At 39.1% G+C, this 12,861-nt stretch overlaps 1 protein-coding gene across 2 annotated transcripts in view; it reads right to left on the bottom strand.

Annotated features, from left to right (window-relative positions):
- Positions 1-12,861, bottom strand: part of mri (BTB/POZ domain-containing protein mrityu) — a 550,707-nt gene that overhangs the window by 83,483 nt on the left and 454,363 nt on the right. Inside the window, exon 12 of one of the 2 annotated variants that reach the window (XM_071664898.1) lies at positions 5,800-5,862. The exons of the other annotated variant lie outside the window; for it this stretch is intronic. Coding sequence (XP_071520999.1) covers positions 5,830-5,862 — 33 coding nt within the window. The 3' untranslated portion in view covers positions 5,800-5,829. The remainder of the gene's footprint in view (positions 1-5,799; positions 5,863-12,861) is intronic. 2 annotated transcript variants of the gene reach the window in all.

The following is a 12,861-nucleotide window of genomic DNA, read 5'->3' as shown; positions in this document are numbered from 1 at the left end:
ATACATGTGGGTGTGAGGCAGGTCTGCATAATGTATGGATGGAGTATACAAGAGATGAAAGCAAAATTAGGGTAAGAGAGCTCAGAGATGAAGTGTGGTAGTGAGGTTTGGAGGCTAGTGACAGCCTGTTTGCAGATGATACCGTGTTGTTTGCTGAGAGAGAAGAGTTGCAGAAGGTTGTAAGGGTGTTTTATGAGTAAGCATCGGTGAAAAAGTAAATGCAAGTAAAAGTAAAGTAATGGTGTTCAAAAAGAAACAATGAAAATATATATTTTGTAAAACCCTACAGAATGTCCTGTGTTATAGATATGGGAGGAGGAAGATTGGAAGAGGTGAGAGAAATACAGTATTTAGAAGCTATCTTAAGTAAGTTTGGAAGGGAAGATAAGGGAGTCAGCAGTAAAGGAAAGAGTCACTAGGTCCCTTAACACAATAATGAAGGGTAGAGGTGTATGGAAGTGATGAAAGGATTAAGGGATAGCATAGTCATATTGAACCTGACCTATGCAGCTGAATCATGGACATGGCTTGAGCCAGAGGTCAAGTATATAAGCTGTGGAAATAGCTATCTCAAAGGAGCATGTGGTATGATTGGATGAAATGAAGAAAGAAATGAGGGGGAGTATGAGAAATGTAGTATGGCAGGGAATGCAAACGGAATGAACTGTGAAGTGGTTGAGTTGGTGAAACGTAATACTTTGAAGTGGCTTAGGTATGTGTAAAAATTCAAGATGGGTAGTTTACAGGTATTGGATGAGAGTACAATTAAAGGGGTTGTTGTGAGAGGAAGACTACGTGTGACATAAAGAGCAGAGAGGAATAGTTAAGGAGGAGAAAAATGGTGGAAGAATGTATGGAATGGTGTATGTGAGGGAGTCATGTAAGGACAGGGATAAGTGGAGACTCTTTTGTTGTGGCCACCCCCTTCATGTGAGTTCCAGGTGGAAACAGGCATCAAAGATATAGATAGAGAGATTGACAAAATATACAAGATGAAATGACCTGACAAGCACAAACAACTCCCCTCCCACCCTAATCATCAACAACACCCCATCAGACATACACCCACCTAAAACTATGCTCTCTAGGCATGTATGAGTTATACTTTCTTGTCTATGTCCTGGACACCACTCATCTCCAACATCACAAACAACATCTCAACATACCACAAGACCCAATGTGCCTATGATGCAATCTCTACACCGATGCCATTGAACACTTATTCTTTGATTGACCTGTACCCACACCACAGACACATAGCTCACTATATCAACACACTTTGTGACTTGAAGTCCTGCCCTGTGGACATGATAAACTTCATGAGCATTGCTGGAGCTCCATAGAAGGGGTTTCTTGGGTAGGAAGGTAAGATAACATAGGGTATCCCTGAGGATGCATTACCGGACTGCACTTGCATGTGCTTACGCCATGAGTGAAAGGACACCTTTGGTGGGGCTGTATTACTGTCAGTGGACAAAAAGGAATGCATTCTCATTGAGGAACTTCTTGCTTTGGTCAAAGGAGTCCATCATTTCAGTGTTCTTGATTGGAGCACAACCCTAAAGCAGTGGGAAGCCAATACAATGGGTCCTGAGGATGCATAACAATATGTATGGAAGAGGGGAGAAAGAACACTACCCAAGTATCTCCCGCATGATGAAGGTGAATGGGGGGATGCATGGAATGGTGGAAATCCTCCCGTCCAGTATTACTGCTTTCCTAAAGAAGGCAGAGACAAAGGAACCAAGCAAGGAATTTTCCTCTATGGCTCTAAGGCAAGAAAGACTGAAAAGGCATGAAAAAACTGTGCACATACATAAAGATCTGTTACTACATTCCAAACAAGCCATAAACAAGTCTGTATGGATATGCAAAGCAGCTCAATCTTTATCTTGAGCTCTCACTAAGTATGAAAAAAAGCTGCAAAATGATATATCCGCATGAGTGACTGTAAGCTAATGTCTGTGATGAAATACGTACAGCTGTGCACAAGACTTCAGTAAAAGACAAGTAAAATCAACAACCTTACCTAGCTTGATCTGAGTGTAATTACAAGAGATCTTATCAGAGTTATGGACTGTCTGCTTCGACAGTCATAAAAACACTGCACTGTACATCATTAATCATCTGTATCCATATATGTGATTTCTCATGTTCTGAAATGCCACAATACTTTAAACAATAAAACCACTATGGTATGATGACATACTTGCATGATTCATTTCTTGTGACCCTGTCCACACTTTGTCTTGCATGAGAGAAAAGGCTAAACCTACCAACATAAAAAAAATCTATATCCCTCATTTTTTGTGTGTGTGTCCTAACGTCTTAATACCATACCTTTTTCCTAGTCTTCAGCCACTGAAATTTGTCATACTAGAGAAAATTTTTTGAATAATTTTTGTAATTTCTCTCTCCTTTTTCCAGTCTTGCTCATCCAAAGAGGCCACATGTTTCTTTGGCAAAAGTCACTGTTTTAACACGTTTCCACTGACAGCTGTCTGTTAAACAACAACCATTGTTTTCCAATAGGTTTCCCATTTGTTAACAGGAGTGCTATCTCATACAGGTTCAGGATATCTCAGTGGGGTACACAATATCTTATTAAGTTTCATGCCTCCATGACAGAATGACAGAGTTGAGTTGAAAGTGATTCGCCTTACAAGCTGTCTCAAGCTAACTTCCAAACTTGAGCCCCTTGCCCTACACCACAATGTTGGTTCACTTTCCCTTTTCTATAGGTATTACTCTAGTTTTTGCTCCCAAGAGCTGGCTGCTTGTGTGACCACACCACTAGCTAGACCATACAAAACTCGGCAAGCTATTGCATCACATGATTATTGTGTGGCCATCAGCAACTCAAGGGTGGGCCCATTTTGATACCAGCTTCTTTCCCTCCATGTCAAAGCTCTGGAACTCTCTACTCTCTCATGTCTTTCCCAATAATAACTATGACCTAGCACATTTCAAAAGCCAGGTTTTTCACTTTCTTAAAAATTCGTAAAACTTTCTGTTGTCATTCCTTTTTTCATTTCATAATTCTCTTTATAACTATTTCAATTAAGGCCCAGCCTTGATGTGGACTTTTCTCTGTGACTGGAGCCTTGAAAATATAGAATAAACAAATATACAAATAAATAATGCTAAAATGCTATTTCTTCCTCCAGCTCTTTCAATTGTTTCCCTCTGTTGAATTCAAAATACCTAATTCAGCTCTTCAGTACCATAAACATACTGGGCATTACCATGTCCTTGATTTTATCCTGGTGTTGTATAGGTGCCATAATCATTTCTCTTGTGAACACCTATTCTCATATCTCCAGAGATCTTATCTATTCTGGTATGGAATACTTACTATTCACATGTTTGGAGTGGCTTTCCCTTCACTTCTTGTGTAGCCAAAGTAGAATCAATTGCCTTCCATACCATCCCCCTCTTTCCACTGTGATGTTGCTGCCCTTTCCCTATTCTATAGGCATTATTTTCGTTACTTCTCTTGAGAAGTGTCTGCAACTGTCCTTGTCACCAAGGCTCAGACCCATGACTTGAATCTGGCTGCTGCTTCCCATACTTACTATAAGCATAACAGCCACACAAAAATAATCATGGTGTCTTTCTTTCCTTGAACAACAAAACTGTCGAATTCTCATCCTTCTCCCATCTTCTCCTCTTCCTTTAAGCCCTCTGCCATTAAAAGTAAAGTCTACAAACACCTGAGGGGCAATGACTAACTCCCTCATTCTTTTTCAAAGCCAGTTTTCCTTTCACTCAAGACAGCCCAATCACTGTAATAAAATGTTTACCATAAACCGAAATTGCAACCTTGTATGTTCTCTATGTAAATGAACCAAAATCCTTAAACTTGATTGAGAACTAAAAATTGTTACAACAAGCTCATATTTGTTCATTCTAGTTTCAATATGTTCAATAAGACAGTTCAAAACTTTTGAATTTGAAATTACAAACTTGTATGCTGTCATGTGCTCTTGATCCAAAAATGGTTCTGTTCAACATACACAGAAGAGAAGGTTCTGCCTATCAGTTTACTTGGTAACTTATCAAAGGAGTAGGACTTTTTCACTGTAGTTCAATATTTCAGTAACTTCTCTTTAAAAACCTATTCTTATTAATCATATATCTAATATCTACCTTTTCAAGATTGAAGTGATGATTAAGGTAATTCATAAGTTGAAGGATCATCCACAGTGTTAGCAACATGATTATCAAAAGGCTTCCATAATCCCTTCACCTTACCTTACTGGGAAGTTACTGCAAAAGGGTAACAAGGGCAATCAGCCTGATAAACTGGAGATAGACACCTTTTGCCAAATCACAGTATAATTAACTATGACTTCCTGTTTTACAAGTGTCCCGAAACACTTTATACAATTCATTCATTCAATGTATGAGGATTTTTTTCCATCTTTTACCTTAAGCTGAAGGGATAGCATCCTAATAATGTGTCAGTAATAGCAGCTGGACAATATTCGCAAAAGTCAAACCACAAAATCAAAGTGGCTATGCTTTCTCAAGTGACAAACCATTGAACTTATTCAGTAAAGGGCAAAGCTACAAAAAATGAACCAATCAGAAGTTGTGCTAATCAAAATGAATGACAAAAATACACAACAACAACAACAACAACAACAACAACAACAATAAACTTGGATTTCCCTCACCCATCCTTTAGGCAGGCCACAACCTCACACGGACAGATCAATCTAAACTCTTTAGGTTCAATCTGTCCATGCTGGATTTAAATACTGTTGCTATTTAGCCAAAATATTTAAGAGGAAAAAATCTTGTATTCAAGCTATTCAAGAAGGAAAGGGTTTTGTGACTATGTGCAAGTTTAGGATATAAGAAAGTGACAAACTGCTTCTGCCCTGATCACAGGACTTGAGGCTTCACTTGTCCTTATAGTATTCCCCTTAAAGTAGAACCTAGCATGATTAAGTGAAAAAATAAGCTTAGATTTTTTCTGAATATTGATGAAATAAGATGTTACTTTAATCCCTGAGCTTACAAGCCTCACCTACTCTACAGCAGGGAAACTTAAGTTCACAGGAATAAAAAAAATAAACTGGCAAAGAGTTAAAATGAAGAGAATGAAAAGAGAAAATGCAGAGGAGGAATTCCAGCATTATGCTGCTGGATTTTCCTCAGGCATATAATCAGTAATGACAATTTAGCATAACATAATCCCAGGAGAAGTAAATGGACAAAATAATGCTTCTAAATATTTGTATTGCAAACTGTATCAACTTTCAAGAAATGTAATATGATGTATAAAAGATTTGGGTACAATTTATCAGAAAAGAAGAGGCAATCTGCCAGTTCATATTTTTTCTTGACCTTTACAATGATCCAGACAGAAGCAGATAAGCCTGAGGGATAACCATGTTTCATGCCATTTCTTTTCATTCTAGGCACGTGTAAACCAACAATAATTCAATAACATCATGAGTACTGCCATGATTTTGGTGTATTAGCTGGCTGACTGAGTGGAGGAAATACATCCCAAGCAGCCCAAACGTGCTTGTGTAAATTTAAGGAATTGCTAGAAACCTATAAGAGGCAATAACTGGGTTAGCTCTTTTTCTAGTCAGAAAGTCAACAGGCTATAAAAGCCAGATTAGGGATTTTTTTCCTCTTTCAGTACGTGACTGTGGTTGTCAGAGACAGAAACTTGAGGCTGAATTTATGATAGATGCATTTAGTTTTCCTAGGTGTTATCTCAGGCAACAGGCTATAAAGATGGGGCCTATCCCATGAAGATAATGCTTTGTCTCTACTCACCTTCTGTCTCATCCAAGTTGTGTTGACTAGTTAACTGATGTCACAAAGCACGCGCCCTGCCAGCTGGGAAACAAACAGACGTGATGTGTGTATGTTACACTGCTCGCATATACAAATGTTATGCATAATGGATAATCAAATGGCTAATAATACATGTAACTAATGTAAGAATTAATACATTTTCACTGTGGCTGCAACCTAGAAGTACAAGTGCTACTAGAAGTTTAACATCAGACCCAGAATGCAGGAAAAGTTCTATAAATTGTTCTAGGGAACCACAGAGTTCTAATAAGGTTAAACCAGTTATTTACGAGTTTTTCATCCTCAAGCTAATTCATTCATTTTGCGTTATTTTCAGGGCATCTACATAACCTTAATAATTCACAAGGAACAATGACCTAATTAATGAACTCTGGGCCACAAAAATAGGTTTTCAGGAATGACATAATTACTGTTCATTGGTCAAATAGTATTCTAGTTATCCTAAGATTCTCTAACTTTAGCATATCTGTTTCCAAGATTTGTCTTTTAAACTTCCAGGGCTAAAAATACTAAGCACAACCAAAATGGAAAAGGAGTTTGAACAATCTAAAAGAAAAAATCTAATGTCACCAGACAATTTTCATGATTAATAAAATAAATTTCCTGATAAGATTACTCAGGATGTGCATGTACCAAGGTGGTGGTTAATACCCTAATTCTTACAAAACACTATTATGATTCACGGTTACATCTGACACCTTGCCTCCCGGTGACCCACTATCCAATCATCTGCTCATATAGTGCTTATAAAAAAAAAAAGTTTCAAAAACTGCATGCAGCAATTGCTCTAACAAGCAATTACTTGCAGTGCCACAATGGTATATACAGAATCATGTACGTTGTTCATGAAGAAATAAACAAAATAAGTATATAAAACACCAGAAAATTAAAACATCTAAAAAATACTACAGTTCATGGCAATAGCAAGCAAAATTTCATCCCTAACAAGATGCAGCAGCCCCATGGCAGCTAGCCAACGTACATAAATTATAGCAGACATAAACCCACACTGTCTACATTGTAATACCTCATTATACCTCCTTTGCTTTTGGTGCTCCATGAGAACAGAAATTCCCTAAGGAGTATTGTACTTTTGGAAAGAAGAGGAGCAGGAAGAACATCAGATTGGAGGTAAAGTTTTGTGGTCTTTTGGTGCTGGTCAACAAGGCACTGACACCATAACCTTGACCTACCAGATCTAAAGCAACTTCACCTAGGTGTTATTTCTTAGATACTACTTTACTACAGCATTTTAACTTATGCTCTCCAGTTCAATACTCAGATAAGTTATACACCTGCATCCTATTGTACATTTTTTTGGCATTTCATTCAACTTTTCATGTGCAAATTTAGTTGAGAAATATCCTCCAGAAACATAAGCCCCATTACCCTACTGAATACTGTGAAAAATCTAAACTACTGTTCAGGGTTTCAATTAGGCTGAGCTTCCCAAGAATGAATCCCTGAATTAAGCAGTGACCAGACGTATGAGCTATAATCTACACTGAAACAGATTTCATCAAATATCTCTGATATCCATAAAGAATATTACAAGTTTCTCATTTCAATTAACGATCTTGCTCACAGTAATTGATACGTGCTGATTGATGCATTGCTAAGCAATGAAACTTGGAAAATTTAAAACAAAGATTTCCTTTATAGCAATACAATCTCTATGATTAACAAACACCTTGTGATTTCCACATCAAACATTTTAGCATTTTGAGAACTTTTGCTAAAAATCACTAATTTGCTTAATGAAAAGTTCCTTAAAAATGCAATTATTGACATCAAACTTGAGTATTTTGTATGGCTACCTGACCTTCAATGAAATTTCTTTTCTTTGATGAAAGATTAACCACCTTGGTTTAATCTTGTCAGTGGCCTGATGGTTATAATGCTTAAAAAGCATTATAAAAAGTTTCAAAAATAGTACTTCATAAGGTGAGCCCTCAATTCACTCACTCATGAACCACAACCTGATTCATGCGACAAAGAAATAAGAGGCAATCGCTTGCAAGCCACAATATCTCTTGTGTGTTGGTACCTACAAAATGTGTGTACTTTAACCACACCAGCTCAAAATCCAGCTAAAATGAGTAAAGGGTATTCAAGTATACTGTCTTATTTAGGGCAATGCAGCATTATGTAATGCTAAGATACTGCTGCAAACCACAAGTAATGAGTGTTAGATATTCCACATAACTATTCTTTTCATTAGTTATATATCAGATTCTATAGATGCTTTCTTTATCTTGAACTCAACCAAAGGTGATTCCTATTTCTAGATTTTTGCCTTGGAAAAATCTTATGAGGCAAGTCTGAAGAACAAAGATGAAAGCTTTAAAAATCCTTAAACAATTACATCCCTCCAAAGGTGGGGATGATTATTATCATCCTCCATGGACATCAGAAAAGATCAATATGCATAACTTTGACAAAAAGTGAGAAAAATTGTCTCGGACCTTTCACTTATATAACCCCTCTCTTAACAGGAAAATGAGTGCATGTGGGTGTGTGTGTATACACACACACACACACATATATATATATATATATATATATATATGTATATATATATATATATATATATATATATATATATATATATATATATATGTATATATATATATATATATATATATATATATATATATATATATATATTTTTTTTTATTTTTATTTATTATACTTTGTCGCTGTCTCCCGCGCTTGCGAGGTAGCGCAAGGAAACAGACGAAAGAAATGGCCCAACCCCCCCCATACACATGTATATACATACGTCCACACACGCAAATATACATACCTACACAGCTTTCCATGGTTTACCCCAGACGCTTCACATGCCTTGATTCAATCCACTGACAGCACGTCAACCCCGGTATACCACATCGCTCCAATTCACTCTATTCCTTGCCCTCCTTTCACCCTCCTGCATGTTCAGGCCCCGATCACACAAAATCTTTTTCACTCCATCTTTCCACCTCCAATTTGGTCTCCCTCTTCTCCTTGTTCCCTCCACCTCCGACACATATATCCTCTTGGTCAATCTTTCCTCACTCATCCTCTCCATGTGCCCAAACCACTTCAAAACACCCTCTTCTGCTCTCTCAACCACGCTCTTTTTATTTCCACACATCTCTCTTACCCTTACGTTACTCACTCGATCAAACCACCTCACACCACACATTGTCCTCAAACATCTCATTTCCAGCACATCCATCCTCCTGCGCACAACTCTATCCATAGCCCACGCCTCGCAACCATACAACATTGTTGGAACCACTATTCCTTCAAACATACCCATTTTTGCTTTCCGAGATAATGTTCTCGACTTCCACACATTCTTCAAGGCCCCCAGAATTTTCGCCCCCTCCCCCACCCTATGATCCACTTCCGCTTCCATGGTTCCATCCGCTGCCAGATCCACTCCCAGATATCTAAAACACTTCACTTCCTCCAGTTTTTCTCCATTCAAACTCACCTCCCAATTGACTTGACCCTCAACCCTACTGTACCTAATAACCTTGCTCTTATTCACATTTACTCTTAACTTTCTTCTTCCACACACTTTACCAAACTCAGTCACCAGCTTCTGCAGTTTCTCACATGAATCAGCCACCAGCGCTGTATCATCAGCGAACAACAACTGACTCACTTCCCAAGCTCTCTCATCCCCAACAGACTTCATACTTGCCCCTCTTTCCAAAACTCTTGTATTTACCTCCCTAACAACCCCATCCATAAACAAATTAAACAACCATGGAGACATCACACACCCCTGCCGCAAACCTACATTCACTGAGAACCAATCACTTTCCTCTCTTCCTACACGTACACATGCCTTACATCCTCGATAAAAACTTTCCACTGCTTCTAACAACTTTCCTCCCACACCATATATTCTTAATACCTTCCACAGAGCATCTCTATCAACTCTATCATATGCCTTCTCCAGATCCATAAATGCTACATACAAATCCATTTGCTTTTCTAAGTATTTCTCACATACATTCTTCAAAGCAAACACCTGATCCACACATCCTCTACCACTTCTGAAACCACACTGCTCTTCCCCAATCTGATGCTCTGTACATGCCTTCACCCTCTCAATCAATACCCTCCCATATAATTTACCAGGAATACTAAACAAACTTATACCTCTGTAATTTGAGCACTCACTCTTATCCCCTTTGCCTTTGTACAATGGCACTATGCACGCATTCCGCCAATCCTCAGGCACCTCACCATGAGTCATACATACATCAAATAACCTTACCAACCAGTCAACAATACAGTCACCCCCTTTTTTAATAAATTCCACTGCAATACCATCCAAACCTGCTGCCTTGCCGGCTTTCATCTTCTGCAAAGCTTTCACTACCTCTTCTCTGTTTACCAAATCATTTTCCCTAACCCTCTCACTTTGCACACCACCTCGACCAAAACACCCTATATCTGCTACTCTATCATCAAACACATTCAACAAACCTTCAAAATACTCACTCCATCTCCTTCTCACATCACCACTACTTGTTTTCACCTCCCCATTTGCGCCCTTCACTGAAGTTCCCATTTGCTCCCTTGTCTTACGCACTTTATTTACCTCCTTCCAGAACATATTTTTATTCTCCCTAAAATTTAATGATACTCTCTCACCCCAACTCTCATTTGCCCTTTTTTCACCTCTTGCACCTTTCTCTTGACCTCCTGTCTCTTTCTTTTATACATCTCCCACTCAATTGCATTTTTTCCCTGCAAAAATCGTCCAAATGCCTCTCTCTTCTCTTTCACTAATACTCTTACTTCTTCATCCCACCACTCACTACCCTTTCTAATCAACCCACCTCCCACTCTTCTCATGCCACAAGCATCTTTTGCGCAATCCATCACTGATTCCCTAAATACATCCCATTCCTCCCCACTCCCCTTACTTCCATTGTTCTCACCTTTTTCCATTCTGTACTCAGTCTCTCCTGGTACTTCCTCACACACGTCTCCTTCTCAAGCTCACTTACTCTCACCATCCTCTTCACCCCAACATTCACTCTTCTTTTCTGAAAACCCATACAAATCTTCACCTTAGCCTCCACAAGATAATGATCAGACATCCCTCCAGTTGCACCTCTCAGCACATTTAACATCCAAAAGTCTCTCTTTCGCACACCTGTCAATTAACACGTAATCCAATAACGCTCTCTGGCCATCTCTCCTACTTACATAAGTATACTTATGTATATCTCGCTTTTTAAACCAGGTATTCCCAATCATCAGTCCTTTTTCAGCACATAAATCAACAAGCTCTTCACCATATATATATATATATTTATATACATTTTATTTATTTATTTTGCTTTGTCGCTGTCTCCCGTGTTTGCGAGGTAGCGCAAGGAAACAGATGAAAGAAATGGCCAAACCCACCCCCATACACATGTATATACACACAAGTCCAAACACACAAATATACATACCTATACATCTCAATGTACACATATATATACACACACAGACACATACATATATACCCATGCACACAATTCACACTGTCTGCCTTTATTCATTCCCATTGCCACCTTGCCACACATGGAATACCATCCCCCTTCCCCCTCATGTGTGCGGGGTAGCGCAAGGAAAAGACAACAAAGGCCTCATTCGTTCACACTCAGTCTCTAGCTGTCATGCAATAATGCCCGAAACCACAGCTCCCTTTCCACATCCAGGCCCCACACAGCTTTCCATGGTTTACACCAGACGCTTCACATGCCCTGATTCAATCCACTGACAGCACGTCGACCCCGGTATACCACATCGATCCAATTCACTCTATTCCTTGCCTTATAGGTATGTATAAAATAATATATATATATTATCTATATATTATTTTATATTTTACTTTGTCGCTGTCTCCCGCATTTGCGAGGTAGCGCAAGAAAACAGATGAAAGAAATGGCCCAACCCACCCCCATACACATGTATATACATACACGTCCACACAAGCAAATATACATACCTATACATCTCAATGTACACACATATATACACACACACAGACATATACATATATACACATGTACATAATTCATAGTCTGCCTTTATTTATTCCCATCGCCACCTCGCCCCACATGGAAAGACATCCCCATCCCCCCTCATGTGTGCGAGGTAGCGCTAGGAAAAGACAACAAAGGCCCCATTCGTTCACACTCAGTCTCTAGCTGTCATGTAATAATGCCCGAAACCACAGCTCCCTTTTCACATCCAGGCCCCACAGAACTTTTCATGGTTTACCCAAACGCTTCACATGCCCTGATTCAATCCATTGACAGCACATCGACCCCGGTATACCACATCATTCCAATTCACTCTATTCCTTGCCCGCCTTTCACCCTCCTGCATGTTCAGGCCCCAATCACACAAAATCTTTTTCACTCCATCTTTCCACCTCCAATTTGGTCTCCCACTTCTCCTCGTTCCCTCCACCTCCGACACATATATCCTCTTGGTCAATCTTTCCTCACTCATTCTCTCCATGTGACCAAACCATTTCAAAACACCCTCTTTTTATTTCCACACATCTCTCTTACCCTTACATTACTTACTCGATCAAACCACCTCACACCACATATTGTCCTCAAACATCTCATTTCCAGCACATCCACCCTCCTGCACACAACTTTATCCATAACCCACACCTCGCAGCCATACAACATTGTTGGAACCACTATTCCTTCAAACATACCCATTTTTGCTTTCCGAGATAATGTTCTCGACTTCCACACATTCTTCAAGGCTCCCAGAATATTTGCCCCCTCCCCAACTTATGATTCACTTCTGCTTCCATGGTTCCATCCACTGCCAGATCCACTCGCAGATATCTAAAACACTTTACTTCCTCCAGTTTTTCACCATTCAAACTTACCTCCCAATTGACTTGACCCTCAACCCTACTTACCTAATAACCTTCCTCTTATTCACATTTACTCTTAACTTTCTTCTTTCACACACTTCACCAAACTCAGTCAC

Source organism: Panulirus ornatus, chromosome 9 (assembly GCF_036320965.1).
Source record: "Panulirus ornatus isolate Po-2019 chromosome 9, ASM3632096v1, whole genome shotgun sequence".
Lineage (NCBI taxonomy): Eukaryota > Metazoa > Arthropoda > Malacostraca > Decapoda > Palinuridae > Panulirus > Panulirus ornatus.
The sequence above is the reverse complement of the archived record's forward strand: the minus strand, read 5'-3'. Positions and strand labels throughout refer to the sequence as shown.